The 21,773-nt window shown below is 46.0% G+C and overlaps 1 protein-coding gene across 1 annotated transcript; it reads right to left on the reverse strand.

Annotated features, from left to right (window-relative positions):
- Positions 1-596: 596 nt before the first annotated feature.
- On the reverse strand, positions 597-20,222 carry LOC309397357 (uncharacterized protein). Its single transcript, XM_081963322.1, has 4 exons — positions 20,092-20,222; positions 10,475-11,449; positions 8,054-8,159; positions 597-4,017 (listed from the first exon to the last, which is right to left on the reverse strand). The coding sequence occupies exons 2-4, from the start codon at positions 11,300-11,302 to the stop codon at positions 1,532-1,534; spliced, it is 3,420 nt and encodes a 1,139-aa protein (XP_081819448.1). The 5' UTR covers positions 11,303-11,449; positions 20,092-20,222; the 3' UTR covers positions 597-1,531.
- Between the last annotated feature and the right edge of the window lie 1,551 nt (positions 20,223-21,773).

Raw genomic sequence — 21,773 nt, forward strand, 5'->3', positions numbered from 1 at the left:
TCGCCTGTCAGGCCTGTAGAGGTTCCTTTAAGAATCTTTGGCCTGTCACACTTTCTTATAATTTCCTATGTGTTTCATTAGTGTAGTAATTAGGAGGGGGGATAGAAAGGAGTAGGATTGTGGTATGTATGGTTGTCATTCTTTTCTAGAAGCTCAAGGTCATCTTTTGTCTCCGCACCTCGACACCTGACCGGAAGCAGAGGGGTGTAGATGCCAGCGTGGAAGATGATGATTGGAACATGTGATGAATTATGGGGTGTGGGGATAGATCATGAACTGTCAACTGGGTGAACCCACAGGATGTAAAATAGAGTTGAAATTTCATAGCATAATGCCAACATGTCTGTCTTATTAAATTGGAGCTTTAAGGATAACTTTGCCTTGGACTTTGATTTAATTCTGCATGATATTTGGAACGCTGACATTATTTCAACTCTCATTTACGCTGACAGAGAGTGAGGGAGGGTCTGAGGGAAGTTCTGCCTTAGCACTTGGCCACCACAAGTGCCCCCGACATGAGTGATGTCAAGCTGGCCATGCCCACCTGGTCACAACCCCCCCCCCCGAGGTCAAACACAACCCTGATGTGACCCTCAATGAAATCGAGTTTGACACCCCTGATCTAGGGAGCGATGCTAGTCGGAAGGAATCAAGGCTAGGCTCCAACACCCCCAACCCCCTATCTTTGACATGCTTTAAACTACCCCCCACACAATCTTTGTACATGTGGAGACAGGAATCCATATGGAGGAGGATGCTGCGTTGCCTTTCTTTAAGGTAAACAAACCTTCATGAAAATTTCTAGCTAGCAGAAGAGATTCCAATATCAGTGTGGCAAAGGTGATCGTGGAGCAGAGCAGGACGATGGGAGATCCAACTTCGGGTCCATCCTTATAGGCTTGGAAGGCCCTTGAGGGACCGGGACTGTCCCTTCCGTGGTAGAGTCATCGTTCGTGCAGCTAAGATAAAATAAAAGGAGATCCCTTTGTAGGCCTGAAGAAAAGATGGGAGATTAAGTCTAATTCAAAAGAAACTCCTCTGCAGTGACTACTTAACGGAGGTGAACTGGATGCCAAGAAACAGCTTGGCTGATGGTCCTTAAGAGGCCCTCTGAAGCTGGCTGATGGATGCAGAATCACACCCTCTGAACCCTCTTAGCTCCTCAGTTTAAAGACAGTACCCAGTTCAAATTCTGAGTAAAGGCTTCCAAATACATGGGAGAAACAACCCCCCCCCCTTCCAGGAGACGTCCTCCTTTTCTCTGCCTTGACATGATACATCTCGATGCTCTGATGAGCAGCAAATTGTCATGTTGTGACAGCAAAACCGCATTTTCTCGTAGTAGGGTCTTCCTGGCAGACACTGGGCTAATGATCCATAATAGTGTTTCTCAACTGCGATGACTTTAAGACTTTTAAGAATTCAAAATTCAGACGCAAAGCGGGCTGGGGAATTCTGGGAGTTGAAGTCCACGCATCTTAAAAGTCCTCAAGGTTGAGAAATACCGGCCCCCTCTTTTATCAACAGCACGTTAGGTGTGGATTCTCTGGTGTTTAATCAGATTCTCGTGCGAGCAGAAGCTTTTCCCACAGTCTGAGCATTTATAGGGGTTCTCCCCCGAGTGAATCCGCTGATGCCGGATCAGGTTGGAGCTCTGGCTGAACCCTTTCCCACAGTCCAAGCACTTGTACGGCCTCTCCCCCGTGTGGCTCCTCTGATGGATGATGAGTTGGGATTTGGTGACAAACGATTTCCCACAATCCAGGCACTGGAAGGGATTCCCTTTCATGTGAATCCTCTGGTGCTTCAACAACTTCATGTGGGAATTGAAGCTCTCCTCGCACTCGGAGCAGGGGAACATCTTCACCCGCCGGTGGGTCTTCTGGTGGACCGTCAAGTGCGAGCTCTGGCTGAAACATTTCCCGCACACCAGGCATTTGTAGGGTCTCTCCCCGGTGTGGATCCTCTGATGGATGATCAGGTAGGACTTGGAAATGAAGGTTTTCCCGCAATCCAGGCATTTATTGCTATTGCCGTTGTTGTTGTTACTGCTGTTGGTGTTGCTGTTGGCGTTGCTAGTCGGGTCGGGGTAGGCCTTTTTAGCCGTGTGGATGGTTTTGTGGGCCAGGAGCTGGGAACTCACGCGGAAACTTTTTCCGCATTCGGAACACTGGTAGGGCTTCTTCCCCAAGTGCGTCCTTTTGTGGACATTGAGGTGGGAACTTTGACTGAAGCTTTTCCCGCAGGCCAGGCACTTGAACGGCCGCTCGCCCGTGTGCATCCGCTCATGGATGATCAGGTACGACTTGAAAACGAAGGACTTGTTGCAGTAGGAGCACTTGTGCGGCTTCTTCGTTTCGTGGATTTTTTTGTGGGCCAGCAGGTGCGAGCTCACCTTGAAGCTCTTCCCGCAGTCCGAGCACTGGAATGGGTTCTTGCCCGCGTGGGTGCGCTCGTGCACCGTCAGGTTGGAGCTCTGTGTGAAGCTCTTGCCGCAAGCCAAGCACTTGTAGGGCCTCTCCCCGGTGTGGATCCTCTGGTGGATGATGAGGTAGGACTTGGCGAAGAAGGACTTCCCGCAATAGGAGCACTTGTGCGGCTTCTTGGCCGCGTGCATTCTCTTGTGGGCAATCAGGTGGGAGTGCACCTTGAAGCTTTTCCCGCAGTCTGAGCAGATGTACAGGTTTTCTCCCGTGTGGATTCTCTGGTGCTTCAGCAGGTTGGTGCTGGAGCTGAAACTCTGCCCGCAGTGAGAACACGGGAAGGGCTTCACCCCGGTGTGGGTGCGCTTGTGGACGTTCAGGTGGGAGCTTTGGCTGAAGCATTTCCCGCACGTCAAGCACTTGAACGGCCTCTCCCCGGTGTGGATCCTCTGGTGGATGATGAAGTAGGATTTGGTGAAGAAAGCTTTCCCGCAGTAGGAGCACTTGTGTGGTTTTTTGGCAGCGTGATTCCGCTTGTGCGCCATCAGGTGAGAGTTGAGGCGGAAGGACTTGTCGCATTCGGTGCACTTGTAAGGGTTTTGGGCGGAGTGGAGAGTTTGATGCTGGCTGAGGCTGAGCCGGGAATGGAAGCTATCGCCGCAGTCGGCGCACTGAAACCGTTTGCCTTTTTTGTGGATTTTCTGGTGCACTTTGAGGTGTGCGTTCTGGCTAAAGGTTTTCCCGCACTCCAAGCATTTGTAGGGTTTCTCTCCGGTATGAATTCGCTGGTGGATGATGAGATGCAATGCGGCGAGGAAAGATTTCCCGCAGTCCGGACAGGAGTGAAGCTTCCGCCTGGCGTGGATCCTTTTGTGGGCGATAAAGTGGGCGTGGATCTTGAAGTTTTTCCCGCAGGCTAAGCATTTGTACGGGGCCCCTTTTACGTGGACGCTCTGGTGTTTGCTGAGGTTGGTGCTGGAGCAGAAACTTTTCCCGCAGTCTGAGCACTGGAAGGGTTTCACACCTGTATGGATGCGCTGATGGACGGTGAGGTTCGAGCGCTGGGTGAAGGTCTTCCCACAGGACAGACATTTAAAGGGCCGCTCTCCGGTGTGGATCCGCTGATGGATGATCAGGTGGGCTTTCGCAATAAAGGACTTGCCACACTCGGGGCATTGGTGCGGCTTCTTCTCTTCGTCGTTCTCGTTGCCGGACAGGCACGGGGAAATCGCTTTGAAGCTCCTCCCACCGTCAGAGAATTTGTAAAGATCGTTTTTCTCGTGTTTAATCAGGTCGGCTCTTTGCCTGAAGTTCCACCCACCTGCCAGATAGGCGTCTTTTCCTTCATGGAATTGCTCGTCATCCCTGGGACCATCCAGCAATTCCTCGCCCTCCCATGGGGGGGAGCCAGAATCCTCCCTGTCTGGCAGGCCACTTGCTTTCTTCCTCTCGGCTCGGTACCACCCCTGCAGGACATCATCCTCCTGCCCAAAGTGGGACACTTTGTTCTCCAGTCTCCCCCGTCTCAGGGTCCTGTTGAAAACTTGGTCAAAACTTTCGGCATGGGCCATCTTCTCATTTATGCATGACCATCCTGCACCCACAAAAACCAAGAGGAAATATACAATAAGGCAATCACATAAAAAAATAATAGAAAGAGGAATAGCATTAGGCATCCAGCATGGCTTCTTCTCCATCCATCCATCCATCCATCCATCCATCCATCCATCCATCATCTATCTACCATTTGATTAATCTATTTATTTTTCTATCTGTTTTTCTACCTACCTACCTACCTTATCTATCCTATCTATCCTACCTACCTATCTATCCTACCTACCTACCTACCTACCTACCTATCATCTATCTATCTATCTATCATCTATCTATCTATCTATCTATCTATCTATCATCTATCTTTATCATATCTCTTATCTATCTTATCTAACATGTCTTTCTGTCTGTCTGTCTGTCTACCTACCTATTATATCTCTCTATCATATCTATCATATTTATCTATCATATCTTACCTATCATCCTATATATCTATATTTATCATATCTCTCATCTATCTTATATCTATCTATCTATCTATCTATCTATCTATCTATCTATCTATCTATCTATCTATCTATCTATCTATCTATCATCTACCTACCTACCTACCTACCTACCTACCTACCATTATCTATCTATCATCTATCTATCTATCTATCTATCTATCTATCTATCTATCTATCTATCTATCTATCTATCTAATCTATCTAATCTATCACATCTATCTATCAATCTACCTACCTACCTACCTATCATATCCATCTATCATATTTATCTCACATCTTACATATCATCCTATCTATATTTATCATATCTCTCATCTATCTTATCTTTATCTATCTATCTATCTATCTATCTATCTATCTATCTATCTATCTATCTATCTATCTATCTATCATCTATCTATCAAGTCCCTTTCGGGAGAGGGGGCGGTATATAAACGCTAATAATAAATAAATAAAATAAATAAATAATATCTAATCTAATCTATCACATTTATCTACCTACATATCTATCTATCATATCTCTCTATCTCTCTATCTATCATATTTATCTATCATATCTTACCTATCATATCTTACCTATCATCCTATATATCTATATTTATCATATCTCTTATCTATCTTATCTATCTCTATCTTATCTATCATGTCTGTCTGTGTCTATCTATCTAATCTATCTATCTATCTATCTATCTATCTATCTATCATCTATCTATCTAATCTAATCTATCACATTTATCTACCTACATATCTATCTATCATATCTCTCTATCTCTCTATCTATCATATCTATCTATCATATTTATCTATCATATCTTACCTATCATCCTATATATCTATATTTATCATATCTCTTATCTATCTTATCTATCTCTATCTTATCTATCATGTCTGTCTGTGTCTATCTATCTAATCTATCATATCTATTTATCTATCTAATCTATCATATCTATCTATCTATTATATCTATCTATCATATCTTACCTATCATCCTATCTATCTATATTTATCATATCTCTTATCTATCTACCTATCATATCTACCATTTTCTATCTATCATCTATCTATCTATCTATCTATCTATCTATCTATCTATCTATCATCTATCTATCTATCATATTTATCTATCATATCTTACCTATCATCCTATCTATCAATATTTATCATATCTCTTATCTATCATATCTACCTATCATATCTACCTATCATATCTACCTATCATTATCTATCTATCTATCTATCTATCTATCTATCTATCTATCTATCTTCTATCTATCTATCTATCTATCTATCTATCTATCTATCTATCATATTTATCTCATATCTTACATATCATCCTATCTATATTTATCCAGGGACGTGCGGTCAGGGGAGGCAGAGCCTCACTGCTCTCATCATGAAAAGAAAAAAAAAGGGAAAAGGGAAAAGGCACACGTGGTCCGATTCCCTGCCTTCCTGAGTCAACATGAAGGGGACCGCGGCTCGCGCTCTGCGGTCCCGTGGCTCACGCTCTGCGGTCCCCTTCATGTTGACTCAGGAAGGCGGGGTAATGGGACCATGTGTGCAGGAGGCTGAGGCTGCCTCAGCCTCCTGCACACATGGTCCCATTCCCTGCCTTCCTGATGATGTCACCAGCCTCGCCAGCCATAAACCTCACCGCACGTCACTGTATTTATCATATCTCTCATCTATCTTATATCTATCTTATATCTATCTATCTATCATCTATCTATCTATCTATCTATCTATCTATCTATCTATCTATCATCTATCTATCTATCTATCTATCATCTATCTATCTATCTATTTATCTATCATTTTTATCTCATATCTTACATATCATCCTATCTATATTTATCATATCTTATCTATCATGTCTGTCTGTCTGTCTATCTAATCTATCATATCTATCATATCTATCATATCTATCATATCTATCATATCTATCTATCTATTATATCTACCTATCATATTCATCTATCATATCTTACCTATCATCCTATCTATCTATATTTATCATATCTCTTATCTATCTATCATCTATCTATCTATCTATCTATCTATCTATCTATCTATCTATCTATCTATCTATCTATCTATCTATCTATCATTCTACCTACCTACCTACCTACCTACCTACCTACCTACCTACCTACCTACCTATCATATTTATCTCATATCTTACATATCATCCTATCTATATTTATCATATCTCTCATCTATATTCTATCTATCTATCTATCTATCTATCTATCTATCTATCTATCTATCTATCCATCCATCCATCCATCTAGCTATCTATCTACCCATCATTATCTATCTATCTATCTATCTATCTATCTATCTATCTATCTATCTATCTATCTATCTATTATCTATCTATCTATCTATCTATCTATCTATCTATCTATCTATCTCTTATCTCTACCTACCCACCTAATCTAACCTATCTAATAAATTGTACATGTCATCCTTTACTTATGGCCAGAATGTCTGTTGCCAAGGAAGGTGGGAGAGTGAGTTGGGAGTGATTTGATGACGTTTTTGCCATTGTTGTTAAGCAAATATTGCAGTTGTTAAGTGAACTACATAGTCTCTTATGGACTGTGCTTGTTGGAAGCCAGATGAAAAGGTAAAACATGGGGAATCACATGACCCAGAAAGCTGCAACTGTCGTAAACAGATGCCAATTGCCAAGTGGTCATAAATTGAGGACTAGCTGCATGCATTCAAGATAAGAGTGTATGGATCTTTTCCCTTTCCCTGTTACCTAATTAACAGATCTCTGGCTCAGATTCTTCCAAGGAGCTTTGCACTGAGCATGGAATTGAATCTTATTTCCCACATCTGAGTCCACCACTCCAACTACTAGGCAAAACTGTTCCGGTAGCTGGATAGGTAGCTCAGCAGGCTGCGACACTAGATTAACTTTCTCTACGATCAAATTTCAAACTAGGTTAATTAATCTGCATGCTAGATTATGCTAGTCCACCACCGCTCTAACTTCAGGTAGTCCTCAATTTACAACAGTTCATTTAGTGACCATTCAAAGTTATAACAGCATGAGCAAAGTGACTTATGACCATTTTTTCACACTTACGACCGTTGCGGCATCCCCATGGTCACATGATCAAAATTCAATTCAAAATTCAACTTGACAATTGACTCATATTTATGACTCATATTTATGACGGTTGCAGTATTTTGGTGTCACGCGATCGCTTTCCGCGACCTTCTGAAGGGCAAAGTCAAGGAAGAAGCCAGATTCCCTTAACAGCTGTGTTACTAACAGTGATTCCCTTAACAACTGTGGCAAGGAAGGTCGTAAAATGGGGCACAATTCACTTAGCAACTGTCTCGCTTAACAACAGAATTCTTGGGTTCCATTGTGTCATAGACTGCTGTATATTGTGAATGACATGATGACCTGCTTAACAAACAGCCCCTCTTATCATCATAATTCCAGGCTCAATTATGGTGATAAATCGAGGATCTGTATCCCTGCAAATCCCTTATGGATTATTACAGGGGGGGGGGGAGGAGAGGAAGGCAAAATTCCTTTATTCTCACCCAAGGAATCAATATCTCTCTCATGAACATCGCCATCAGCCTCGTTCGATGGTGAGTCTTCTCCCTCGGAGAAGTCCAGCGAAATCTCTTCAATGGGTCCCAACTCCTGGAAGGAAAAGGGAGGATGTCACTTTAAGGAAAGATTTGGAAAGACAGGCGCTAAGGGGAAAGAGAAGAAAATGGTGGTATTTGTCGGGCTCCAAGCGGGGGCATCAAAGAACTGGAACTACAGCTATCTTCGACCCCTGAGTCTTAGCTGGACCATAATGTCAGGCCTGCAGTTCTATTCCTTTTAGGATCTTTGGCCTGCCACACTCTCTATTATTTTCCTATGCTGTTTCATTAGTGTAGTAATTGGGGGGGGGGGGGGGAATAGTAAGGAGTAGAATTGTGGAATGTGTTGTTGTCATTCCTTTCTAGAAGCCCAAGGTCATCTTTTGTCTCCGCACCTCTGCACCTGACCGGAACCAGATGGGTGGAAATGCCAGCGTGGCCGAAGAAGATTGGACCATGTGATGGATTTATAGGTGTGGGGATAAGATCATGAACTTTCAACTGGGTGGAATCCCAGGAAGCTTTTAGATTTGGGATTCCACAGTTTGTGCCAACATGTCTGTCTTATTAAATTGGAACTTTAAGGATAGTTTTGCCTTGGACTCTGATTTAATTCTGCATGATATTTGGAACGGTGACACACAAATCCATTTTATAACAAGCGATTGCATCGAACTGGGTCTAAATCAGGAGTCTCCAACCTTTGCAACTTTACGACGTGGGGACTTCAAGTCCCAGAATTCCTCAGTCAGCGCATGCCGGCTAAGGAATTCTGGGAGTTGAAGTCCACACATCATAAAATTGGAACTCCCTGGCTTAAATGACAGGAATGGGGATGAAACTAAAGTGCACAGCAGGGGTGGGTTCCGGATTCTTTTATTGCCGATTTGCTCAGGGACATGCTTAGTGCGCGTGCGCAGTGGGTAAAAAAATTGCTTCTGCGCATGTGCAGAAGGAAAAAACAAGATGGTGCCACCTATGGCGCCGCCAATAGAACCAGTTTGGATGCGTAGGTGGCCGAGTTACTACCTATTCGGCCAAACTTGTAGGAACCCCCTCTGGTTCACACTAAGGTGGAGCTGGGTTGACACTTAAAGGACACACCCACAAGCATCAATTGCTTCAAAAATTGCAGCAGCTGGCCAGATGCCCTTCCTGTTACCAATGCGGAGTTTTGTGCAGCAGATATATCCCCACTGTGCCCAGAGAGAGAGAAATACCTAGGATCGAACTCATAGCCTCCCGATTGTGAGATGAGAGCTCCACCTCTAGGCTACCGCGCCACTCAATTTCTTCCCAACCCATAACCCCACACAAATACATTCATTGTTCCTGGATGAGGCGAGAGGGAGGGTCACAACATTCATTTACCGTATTTTTCAGAGTATAAGATGCACCAAGATTTTGAAGAGGCAAATTAAAAAAAAAAGTTTTCGCACTCTGCAGACCTCCCCAAAACGGCCTGTTTTTCGCAAAAATGGGCCAGGTTTTTTTCTCAAAAAAAAGGGCATGCGTAGCCTTTAGGAGGCTTGTAGAGTGCTCCTGGGGGCGGCCCACAAAAACGAGCAAAAAACGGCCCTTTTTTTGCTCCTTTTTATCCTCTCCAGCCCCCAGGAACCTCCTAAAAGCTATGCACAGCCATTTTTGCAAAGGGGTGGGGTTTTGGGAGGCACAAAAAAAATGCTGTATTCATTGTATAAGACGCACCCAGATTTTCACCCTCATTTTTGAGGGGAAAAGGTGGGTCTTATACTCTTGGTATAATTTAGGGGTTTGTGTTCTCACAATGTTTGAGAGCTCCTGCACAACAGGGTTGTATTTCAGCAAGCCGCAAAACCTCAGCGTTCACACCATCGTACATTAAGGAATTGGACTGTTAATCCAGATTTGGGCCTCAGCCTATTGTGTGAACTGAGCCACAGGCACCTTGCTGCAAAGAAGGGACGGAAGCAGGGGTGGACTGCTGGGGTTTCACACGAGTTCAGGCGATCTTCTAGCTAGGATTCTGCCCAGTTTGGCAAAAACCCAAATTCCCTGGCTGGCCACTCCCTCCCACCCCACCCCGCCCCTCCAAGGAGTCTCCTCGTGACCTGTTCATCATGCCAGTAAGAGCAGGGCCCGCGCGGAGGCTCTGGGAGGGAGAGAAATGGGCCTTCCGGAAGTTCTGGAAGTCCAAAAACGAGTCTATTTCTGGCCTCCAGAGCCTGGGGAAACAGTTTTCGCCCTCCCAGAGGCTCGAGGAAAGCCCCCCACCTGCCGTCATGCTGGAGGCCAACTAGGCCACGCCCACCATGGCCAGCAGCGGGCAGCGAACCCATTGCTGCAATATTTGAAGCCCACTCCTACCTGGAGAACTCCAAAGCTCACCTCTTCTTCCCAACCTGCCTCGGTGGGTTGCCTTTGCAGGAAATCCTCGGCCAGGGAAACCGCCTGGGAGCACGTCTCCGGACCGTGTTCCCGGACCCAACTTTGCATCTCTGGGGGCAGGATGGCCAGGAACTGCTCCAGGATCAGCAGCTCCAAAATCTGCTCCTTGGAGTGTCTCTCCACCTTCAGCCAACGATGACAAAGTTTCTGGAGCTGGCTGTAGACGCCCCTGGGGCCTTCAGCCTCCTGGTAGCAGAACCGGCGGAAGTTCTGCCGCTGCCGCTCCCTGGAAAGAGCGTCCCCCCTCATGATCGCCGCTTTCACCTTGTCATAGTCCACCCGGTCTCTAGTGTCCAGGTTGCTGAAGATCTGCTCTGCTTCCCCGCTCAGGGCAGGCAAGAGACGGCCCATCCAGTCTTCTCTGGGCCACTGACAGGCCTGGGCCACTTGTTCAAAAGATGCCAAGAAGGCCTTGGTGTTATCCCAGGGGGTGGGTTCCTCCAGCAACTGGGGCGCCTCCCATTCTGAGTGAGGGTACTCCAGTTTCTGCAGAAACTCCTGCCACTGGGCCTCCCACCGCTGGAGGAGCCCATCTCTGCCTTCCTGGTCCCCGGGTGGCCTTGGCCAGAACTCCCGAAAGCTTCCAGCCTGCAGGAGGTGAGGAGCTTCCTCCGAGCCTTCTCCAGACGTGGAACCCCACGGCTCTTCCTCCTCCATTTTAATCCGCTGATGCATTCCTTGCTCCAGCTCGGCATGAAACCGGAGGCCGAAGCTTGACTGGGTCCCCTCCTTGGCAGCCATTTTGTCCCAAGTCTGGTTGGGCCTCATCCGTGGTCAGCCAGCCCCTTTGTCCTAGGAGACTTCCCAGTCCTCAGCTGGATCAGACATCTGGATGAGTCGGTCAATTCCTGAATGGCTTCCCTGGTTATGCCATCGACTCTAAGTTTAGTCAGATAAGCCGTCTCTGCACAGGAGCTGGAAGAAAGACGAAGCAGGAATGAATGGTAAAAAAGAAGGAACCTCAATATTAAACAAGCGTTTACAGAACTCCTAATTCCATTCTGCACGCAGATTTAAAAATGAAATAAAATGACAGGTAGTCCTTGGCTTTCAACCGTTCATTGAGTGACGATTTGAAATTCCAGCGATCAGTGACTTTTGATCGTTTTTCATGCTGATCACCATTGCAATATCCTCACGTTCACACGATCAAAATTCAGGCACTTGGCAACTGGCTCATATTTACAACGGTTGCAGTGTCCCGTCCGTCCGTCCGTCCATCCGTGTGTGTGTGTGTGTGGTGTGATCCACTTTTGAGACCTTCCGATGAGCAAAGTCAACAAGGAAGCCATAACGACTGCGTTATCTACAACTGCAGTAATGCACCGAACGAGGTCATAAAAGGGAGTGAACCTCAACAAATGTCTCACTTAACAACAGAAATTTTGGGCTCAATTGTGGGTCATAAGTCAAGGGTTACCTGTATTTGCTTTGAAAAAAAATAACGTTTGGGGTTTGAACCCAGGAAGATTGTATAAGACCGCAAACCCTAAAAAGACAAATGAATTTGCATGTTCCCCCCAATAAATAATATTAAATCACCTGCTCGCTAAACAGTGAGCAAGTACTGACTTCATTCCGGCTTTGCTGGGGAAAATCTGATTGGCTTAAAAATTGCTTGTATATGCCGAGACACACCCCCCGAACCATAATTTGAGAACTGTTTAGTGTTATCAATCATTCATCTGTAGTTTTGACTGTGAAGAATGCTTGCAAGAACTGGGCATGGTCTCGTGAAGAGAAGTCCAGTCTGAAAAGAAGGATCACGGGTGACAGTAGCACCTAGACTTTATCCAAAAAACAAACCGAATTTAAAAGACAATACATTTAAAATAAGTTAAAATTAACAGGCCAGGCCGGCTTGCTGGAAAAGCCAACTTTTTAGGGTCCTTCCGACGCGCCCTAAAAAGTTGGCTTTTCCAGCAAGCCGGCCTGCCCTGTTAATTTTAACTTATTTTAAATGTATTGTCTTTTAAATTCGGTTTGTTTTTTGGATATGTATTTAATTTTTTTTAACTTTTGGGATGTTTTTTTTTTAATGTTGTACGCCGCCCTGAGTCCTTTTGGAGAAGGGCGGCATATAAATCCAAACAAAGAAACAAACAAAGAAACTTATATACCGCTTCACAGGTCTTTACAGCCCTCTGTAAGCAGTTTTACAGAGTCAGCATATTTTCCCCAACAATTTTGGCTCACTCATTTTACCCACCTCGGAAGGATGGAAAGGATGGGTCAACCTTCATCCTGCTGAGATTTGAACTGCCAAATTACAGGCAGCCAGCAGTCAGCAGAGGTAGCTTGCAGTACTGCACTCTAACCACCGGGGGCTCTTGATAGCAGTGTTCCAATATTTGAGGGGCTGCCACAGAGAGGAGGGAAACAATCTATTTTTCCAAAAGGCCAGACAAGAAACAATGCATGGAAATTGATCAAGGAGAGAACCAACGTAGAACTAAGGAGGAGCAGAGAGGACAATTAATCAGTGGGACGGGTTGCCTTCAGACATTGCGGGGCTTCGAAGAGAAGAGATTGGACAGCCATTGGCCTGAAATGGTATAGGGCAGTGGTGGGCAACCTTTTTTTTCAACTGAGCCAAATCTCGCCAAAACCACGATTGAAATTTACTTTGAGAGCCACATTTTTAAAACCGAAAATACATAGGATGGTACACTGTTTTTAGTTTCAATAAGTTTTTATTGAGAATATTCTGCATGCAAGTATCCACATAGGTCGGGAGGATACAAATAACACAACTAATAAAACAAAAACTTTAGAACGATATTATTTATCGATAACGTTAAATTCCGTAAAATTTGCCTTACAATGTAGAGAAAATTACATCCTGACATTGACTGACAAAGTCACAACCACTAATGTGAACATTGGCCTTGCATTTCCTTGGATAGTTTGAGTAAGTCAGGTTTGTATGTTGTTGTTTTTAATTTCATCTCTGTCTCCCACTTTTTTTCTTTTTTTCTTTTCTTTCTCTCTCTCTCTCTGGCTCTTTGTCTCTCTCTCCCTCCCTCCCCCATCTCTGTCACTCTGTGTGTGTGTGCGTCTGTCTGTCTCTCACTCACTCTGTGTGTGTGTGTGTGTGTCTGTCTCTGTCTCTCCCTCTGTCTCTCTCCCCTCCCTTCCTCTCTCTCTGTCACTCTGTGTATGTGGGTGTGTCTGTCTCTCACTCATTCACTTAATCACTCACTCTGTGTGTGTCTCTCTGTCTGTCTATCTTTCTCTCCCTCCCTCCCCCTCTCTGTCTCTCTTTGTCTGTGTGTGTGTCTGTCTGTCTGTCTGTCAGTCTCTCTCTGATTCCCTCCCTCACTCCCTCTCTCTGTCTGTCTTTCTCACTCACACACACACACACACACACACACTGTGGTCACCTTGTTGAGTGTTCCAATCACATTTGAAACACTCAACAACTGGCCTGCATTTATGGTATTTTGCAGCATTCTGCAGTCATAGGACCAAAATTGGTTGTCACTCGCCCGGGCTTTTGCAGAAGCTTCCCTCCGAAGCCCGAGAGGAGGGAGGGGAGCGGGCACCCGGCACACAGAAGAGCCGCATTAAAGGGTGTAAAGAGTCGCATGTGGCTCCCGAGCCGCGGGTTGCCCACCACTGGTATAGGGCACTGATGGTGGACTTTTTTGCCTCGGGTGCCAAAGCTCCTATGCACTCGTGTGCCCACCCCCATAATTTAATCCCACCCACCCCCGCACATGAGCTTCTGACCCCCCCTGCTGCCCCGCGCATAGCTTTCTTGGAACCTGGGGAGGGCGAAAACGCCCCCCCCCCGGAAGTCCGAAACGGCCCGTTTTTCCAACTTCCGGTGAGTCTGTTTTTCGCCCTCCCTAGGCTCTAGAGCAGTGTTTCTCAACCTTGGCAACTTGAAGATGTCCGGACTACAACTCCCAGAATTCCCCAGCCAGCTGGCTGGGGAATTCTGGGAGTTGAAGTCTGGACATCTTCAAGTTGCCAAGGTTGAGAAACACTGCTCTAGAGGCTTTCCCTGAAGCCTCCGGAGGGTGAAAAACAGTCCAACGCACAAACCGGAAGTCTGTTCCCGAACGTCCGGTTTGTGCGTTGGGCGGTTTTTCGCCCTCCGGAGGCTTGAGGGAAGTCTCTGGAGAGCGAAAAATGGCCAAAAATCAAGGCCAAAAATCATGCATGCTCGAGCTGACAGGGTAACGCCTCACGTGCCCTCAGAAATGGCTCTGCGTGCCACCTGTGGCACGGGTGCCATAGGTTCCCCATCGCAGTTATGGGGGTCTCCTGCTTGAGCAAGGGGTTGGACTAGAAGACCTCCAAGGTCCTTTCCAACTCTGTTATCCTATATCTGTGATGGTGAACCCATGGCACGTGTGCCACAGCTATTTGTCCTGGCACGCGAGGCGTTGCCCCGTCACCTGTTTTTTTGAGGACATTTTTCACCCTCCGGAGGCTTCACGAAGTCTGCGAAAACCCGGCCTTACAGGCAAACTGGAAATTCAGGAACGGACTTTCGGTTTGCTCGTAGGGCCGGTTTTAGCCCTCCAGAGCCTTCAGGGGCCTTCCAGAGGGTTCCCTGAAGGATCCGGAGGGCAAAATATGACCCTACGAGCAAACCGGAAGTACGTTCCCGAACTTCTGGTTTGCCCATAGTTCCGGTTTTTCACGCCTCCAGTGGGGGGGGGGGGGCTGTTTTCGACCTCTCCAGGCTCCTATAAAGCCTTTGAAACCTGGAGAGTGCGAAAAAAACACTCCCAAAATGGGGGGGGGGCATTAGTCGTGCGCATAGCATTATGGGTGTGGCACGCCCGTGTACCATCACCCTGCGCTCCTTCCACTTTTGGCATGCGAGCCACCAAAGGTTCGCCATCACTGTCCTATATTCTTCCAGATGCAGATAGTAGGAGCTTGCAACCCTTCAATCAAACGTTCTTTGATTGCCGTCTTGCGCTATCTTGGCGACATCTGCTGGACCGCTGAGAAAAGGAATCTGACACACCAAACATCTGCCCATCTCTGCCCTGACAGCCACTGCCAAGCAGCTGGTTGTTAAGTGAGTGACGCCCCGTTTGATGACCTTTTTTGGGGGGGCACGGTTAAGTGAATCATTGCAGTTCTTAAGTGAATCATGTGGTCGTTAAATGAATCTGGCACCTCCCACCGGCTTTGCTTGTCAGGAGACAGCAGGGGAGGATCACAAAGGGCGATCGCATGACTTGGGAGATGCAGCAACGATCGTAAAATAGATGCTGGTTGCCAAATGCCCAATTTTTGATTCTGTGACTGTGGGGTTGCTGAGATAATCATAAGGGCAAGGATCGATCACAATCACTTTTTTTCAGTTAGAACAGTTAGAACAATTAACCAGTGGAACTCCTTGCCTCCAGAAGTTGTGAAGGCTCCAACGCTGGAAGTTTTTAAGAAGATGCTGGATAGCCATTTGTCTGAAACAGTATAGGGTTTCCTGCCTAAGCAGTGGGTGGGACTAGAAGACCTCCAAAGTCCCTTCCAACTCTGTTATTCTATTCTATTCTTGAAGGCTACAACAGCAGAAATTCCTGGTCTCTCCATATTTTGCCTTTCTTTCCGCCGTAAATTCTTATTTTAAAAAAAATTCTTTGCGCATAACTGCTTTCATCAGTTCGTTTAGTGACCAGTTAAAAGTTACAATGGCACTGTAAAAAGTGACTTATGACCATTTTTCAGACTTACAACCATTGCTGCATCCCCAGGGTCAGAAGGTTGTCCAATCTCTTCTTAAAAACTTCCAGTGTTGGAGCATTCACAACTTCAGGAGGAAAATTGTTCCACTGTTGTTCTAACTGTCAGGAAATTTCACTTGGAGGTCTTCTAGTCCAACCCCCTGCCTAGGCAGGAAACCCTATACCGTTTCAGACAAATAGCTATCCAACATCTTCTTAAAGACTTCCAGTGTTGGGGCATTCACAACTCCTGGAGGCAAGCTGTTCCACTGATTAATTGTTCTAACTGTCAGGAAGTTTCTCCTCAGTTCTAAGTTGCTTCTCTCCTTGATTAGTTTCCACTCATTGCTTCTTGTTCTACCCTCAGGTGCCTTGGAGAATAGTTTGACTCCCTCTTCTTTGTGGCAGCCCCTGAGATATTGGAACACTGCTATGATGTCCTTCTTTTTCATTAAATGTTTAGGATGTTGCTTCACTTAGAATTTGGGGAATAAGGGCCGAGATTAAGTTGCTGATGCCAACTAATTGTACAATTAGATTTTTAAACCAGCTTGATTACACTCTGATCCAACGCAGGCCGTCCAGCAATTGCTAAAACAATCAACTGCAAGCCTTAATATTTGTAGAAATGGATGGCAAAATAAGAACTAAGGAAATTGAAGGAGATAACTTAATAGGGACACACAAACACATTTGGCCAGCAATGTTAATAAGTATTAATATTCAAACCTCTATGGTCTGTCAACTTGAACCATTTTGCTAGGGAATTCTGGGAGTTGTAGTCCACACGTCTTAAAGGGGCCAAGATTTAAGTGCTCTCTGCCAGGGGTCTCCAAACTTGGCCATTTTAAGACTTGTGGACCCATGCTGACTGGGGACCTCTGGGCGTTGTAGTCCACAAGTCTTAAAGTTGCTAAGTTTGGAGACCTCTGAGCTGTGTGATCATTGTCCCCAGTGCACAACTTTAATCCAGTTTTCCTGGTGTTGTTTTCTCTCCATCTGAAAACTCCAAATCCAAGGAAACAAGCAGTATTAGAGTGGGTGAAGTAGATCTTTACTGTATTTACCCATCTTTCCCCTTGTCACCCCCAAAATAAATGTTTGGCCTTATTTTCAGGGAGGTCTTATTATTTTTGAGGTGCAGGAGGCCCTTTAACCTCGGCCCGCGGATCAGCTGATCCAGAGAGGGCCGGACGTTCTGTCTGTTTCCGGTACACTCTTGCCAGCCCTAATATCACTCAGCCTGCCGCTCTTTTTGCGGCTGCCGCTAAGGACGCATTAGCTAGGGTTTGCGGGAGCGGCCTCTGTGAGGCCACTCTGCGTGGATGGCAGGGGCATGTAGGATGCATGGGGCAAGTTTCCTCCACCAGGAAATGGCAGGGATAGGCCGCGCAGGCATTTAAATATTTTCGGGAAGGGCTTATTTGAGTGCATGCGGTCGAAAGCCCGATTGGGCTTATTATCCGGGGAGGTCTTATTTTGGGGGAAAACAGGGTATTTTATCAAATTTCTACACTGCCCATCTCACCTGCATGCTTCTGGAGGATTTACGCTTAAAACAGGCAAAGCTAAAGTGAAAAACCAGATTAAAACGAAGTTAAAGGAACCACTGCACAATTAAAAGGCAGAGGGAGCACCTTCAGCCCACTCTCCTCCGCCTGCAGGTGCACACAAATACAGGTAGTCCTCGGCGTACGACCGCAATTGAGCCCAACATTTCTGTTGCTAAGTGAGACATTTGTTCAGTGAGCCTTGCCCCATTTTAAGACCTTTCCTGCCACCTTTCCTGCAGTGGTTAAGTTAGTAAACCGGTTGTTAAATGAATCTGGCTTCCCCATCGTCAGAAGGTCGTCAAAGAGGAACACGTGACCCTGGGACACTGAAACCGTCATAAATATGAGTCAGTTGCTAAGCCCCTGAATTTTGACCATGTGCTGCACAAGGGTGAAAAATGGTTGTGAGTCACTTTTTGCCAGGGCCGTTGTCAATTCAAATGGATGCTAAATGAATGGTTGTAAGTCCAAGACCACAGTTTCACAGTTATGACCTTTGAAGCATCCCCATGCTCCCTTGATCAAAATTCAGATGCTTGGCAACTGGTTCATACTTACGACGGTTGCTGTGTCCCAGGGTCATGGGATCCCCTTTTTCTGCTACCTTCTGATGAGCATGGTCAATGGGGAAGCCAGATTCACTTAACAACCGTCGTGATTTGCTTAGCAACCATGGCAAGAAAGGCTGCAAAATGGTGTAAAACTCACTTCATAACATAAATTTGGGCTCCCTAAGAGCCCAGGCGGCGCAGTGGTTAGAAAGCAGTACTGCAGGCTACTTCTGCTGACTGCCAGTAGTTTGACAGCTCAAACCTCACCAGGATGAAGGTTGACTCAGCCTTCCATCCTTCCGAGGTGGGTTAAATGAGGGCCCAGATCATATCCAGTAAAAGTACCTTTTCTCTAAATAAATGGAGTTGGGGGTTTCCTTTCTTGGATGTTGAATGAGGAACGCCTGACAGCTATTGCTCTTTTGGCCGTAAGTCGAGGACTACTTGTATTATAAAAAACATGAAGCCAACCCAGGTCTGTCTTTCTGTCTCTTTCTCTGTCTCTCTCTTTCTCTCTCTCTCTGTCTGTCTCTGTCTGTCTGTCTCTCTCTTTTTCTCTGTCTGTCTGTCTCTGTCTGTCTCTATCTGTCTGTCTTGCCTCTTTCTCTGTCTCTCTCTTTCTCTCTCTGTCTGTCCGTCTCTCTCTCTCTGTCTCTCTCTTTCTCTCTGTCTGTCTGTCTGTCTGTCTCTATCTGTCTCTCTGTCTTGTCTCTTTCTCTGTCTCTCTTTCTCTCTCTGTCTGTCCGCCTCTGTCTGTCTCTCTGTCTCTATCTGTCTCTCTGTCTTGTCTCTTTCTCTGTCTCTCTCTCTCTCTCTCTGTCTGTCCGTCTCTGTCTGTCTCTCTGTCTCTATCTGTCTCTCTGTCTTGTCTCTTTCTCTGTCTCTCTCTCTCTCTGTCTGTCCGTCTCTGTCTGTCTCTCTGTCTCTGTCTGTCTCTCTGTCTTGTCTCTTTCTCTGTCTCTCTCTCTCTCTCTCTCTGTCTGTCCGTCTCTCTCTCTCTGTCTCTATCTGTCTCTCTGTCTTGTCTCTTTCTGTCTCTCTCTTTCTCTGTCTGTCTGTCTCTGTCTGTCTTTCTGTCTTGTCTCTTTCTCTGTCTCTCTCTTTCTCTGTCTGTCTGTCTCTCTCTCTGTCTCTATCTGTCTCTCTGTCTTGTCTCTTTCTCTGTCTCTCTCTTTCTCTCTGTGTCTGTCTGTCTGTCTCTCTGTGTCTCGTCTCTTTCTCCGTCTCTCTCTCTCTCCCCCCTCTCTCTCTCACACACACAGGACAAAAGGCTCAGGACAAGCTTGAGAGTCACCAGAGTGAGCTTTGAAATGTCCCACAACGCTCCCAAATGCATCACCCCTCCTCTGCTTCCTTAAGGTAGGCTGCCCTGGGATAAAGCATCTCTGTGCGGTTGGATCCTGCAGCTCTCTTCCTTTCTCTCTCTCTCTCTGTGGCTCTTCCCTTCACTCTGTCCTTTGATTAACTGAGGTCTAGCAACCTGCTTTGTGATTTTAGGGCATCCTTATATGCCCCCCTCCCCCAGCCTCCACCTCCGTTGGCTTGTCTCCTTGCCCCCCCCCCCACTTCGCTTTCCTAAAAGGGAAAAGACAAGGCAGAAATGCTGCAGGGAGGATTCTCCCCCCAACTATTGCCTGGAATGCTGGAAAAGCTACCCCTGTTGGGTTTCTGCCTGCCCTGCATCTCTTCAAAGCCCCAGCCATGCAGAGGGAAGGCGGCCTGCCTGCCCCCCTTTCTTCCATCCAGCCCATTGCTGCGCTTACCCCATTCCCTCTGCGGGCTCCCAGCATCAGCATCAGCATCAGCGGCTTCTCCCATCTTCCATTCAGCAGCTTCTGCAGGAAATTAAAACAGGAAGGAACTTTTATCCTTTTTTTTTCCCCCTTGGTTTTTTTTTTTTGTTAAATGCCTCTAAACTCGCAGCCCCTTTCATCTTCCGGAGCCCCTCTAGGAATGGCCCCTTCTTTTCCTTTAACCCATGGAGCGCCAGAGGGAAAGGCAGTGAAGGGTTTTCTTTTCTGCGGAGGTTGATTTTTATTTATTTATTTGCATCGGTTCCCTTTTATGCTTCGCGTGGAGGATTCACAGGTTCACAGAGGAGTTGGAAGGGACCAAGATCAAGGGAGGTACTCCCCCTCCTCCTCCTCCTCTAGAAAGCCTTAGTAAGACCACACACCTGGAATACTGCATTCAGTTCTGGTCACCACACTATAAAAAAGATGTGGATTAACAGATTAACAGAGTTGGAAGGGACCTTATAAGCCATCTAGTCCACCACCCCCCACTCAGGCAGGAGACCCTACACCATTTCTGACAAATGGCAGTCCAATCTCTTCTTGAGCATCTCAAATGATGAAGCCCCCCCCCCCCCGCAACGTCCGAAGGCAGCTTCTGTTCCATTGGTTGATTGTTCTCACTGTCAGAGAATTTCTCCTTATTTCTAGGTTGAATCTCTCTTTGGTCAGCTTCCATCCATTATTCCTTATCTGCCCTTCAGGTGCTTTGGAAAATAGCTTGACCCCCTCCCTCTCTGTGGCAGCCTCTCAAATATTGGAACACTGCTATCATTGAGTTATCATTGAGTTATTGCTATCATTGAGATAGCAGTAGGACACCGCTATCTAGTTGAGACACTAGAAAAAGTGCAGAGAAGAGCAACCAGGATGATTAGTGGGACTGGAGACTAAAACATACGATGAACGGTGGCAGGAACTGGGCATGGCTACTCTAGTGGAGAGAAGGACCAGGGGAGACATGACAGCAGTCTTCCAATATTTGAGAGGCTGCCACAGAGAGGAAGGGCTCAAGCTATTTTCCAAAGCACCTGACAAGGAATAATGGATGGAAACTGGTCAAGGAGAGATTCAATCTAGAAATAAGGAGAAATTTTCCGGCAGTGAGAAAAATCAACCAATGGAACAGCTCTGCCTCCAAAAGTTGTGGGAGCTTCATCACTGGAAGCTTTCAAGAAGGTTGGATTAGATGACCTACAAGGTCCCTTCCAACTCTGTTAGTCTGTTAAACCTTGCAGGTTATCTAGTCCAATGCCTCCCCCCCCCGCTGCCCCCGCCGCCCAAGCAGGAGACCCTAGTGTCTAAAGACCATAGTCCATATTACCAAGAACTGGGGGATTTGACCTGCTTTTCGAACCAAATTAAACTTATGACTTCAAAGAATGCATTTATTATCTTACGGAACTCACTGCTATAAGAGAGGGTGATTGTGAATAGCCTGGCTATCTTTCAAACAGGATGGAGATGATAAAAGTGTTTTGAAGGTTATAGGGATCAAAATAATTCTGCCAGTGAGCATCCATTCCTGTGAAGCAAGACTAAGACAAGGGACTGCTGTCTCCTTGTCCCCTTCCTTAAAAAAAGGGATATTTTTATTTGATTCACTAGCAGATAACCCAGTGTTGCCCAGGTATTTATTTATTTATATATAT

This window comes from Natrix helvetica (genome assembly GCF_964273705.1).
Source record: "Natrix helvetica genome assembly, chromosome: 1".
NCBI classification, from domain to species: domain Eukaryota; kingdom Metazoa; phylum Chordata; class Lepidosauria; order Squamata; family Natricidae; genus Natrix; species Natrix helvetica.

What these genes read in the sequence shown, in the direction of transcription:
- LOC309397357 (XM_081963322.1), bottom strand. Translation starts at nt 11,302, where the DNA reads ATGAGGCCCAACCAGACTTGGGACAAAATGGCTGCCAAGGAGGGGACC. An exon ending in AGGCAGGTTGGGAAGAAGAG is followed by an intron (nt 8,160 to 10,474) that starts GTGAGCTTTGGA and finishes TTTTCCTTCCAG; the next exon opens with GAGTTGGGACCCATTGAAGA. An exon ending in GAGAGATATTGATTCCTTGG is followed by an intron (nt 4,018 to 8,053) that starts GTGAGAATAAAG and finishes TTGTGGGTGCAG; the next exon opens with GATGGTCATGCATAAATGAG.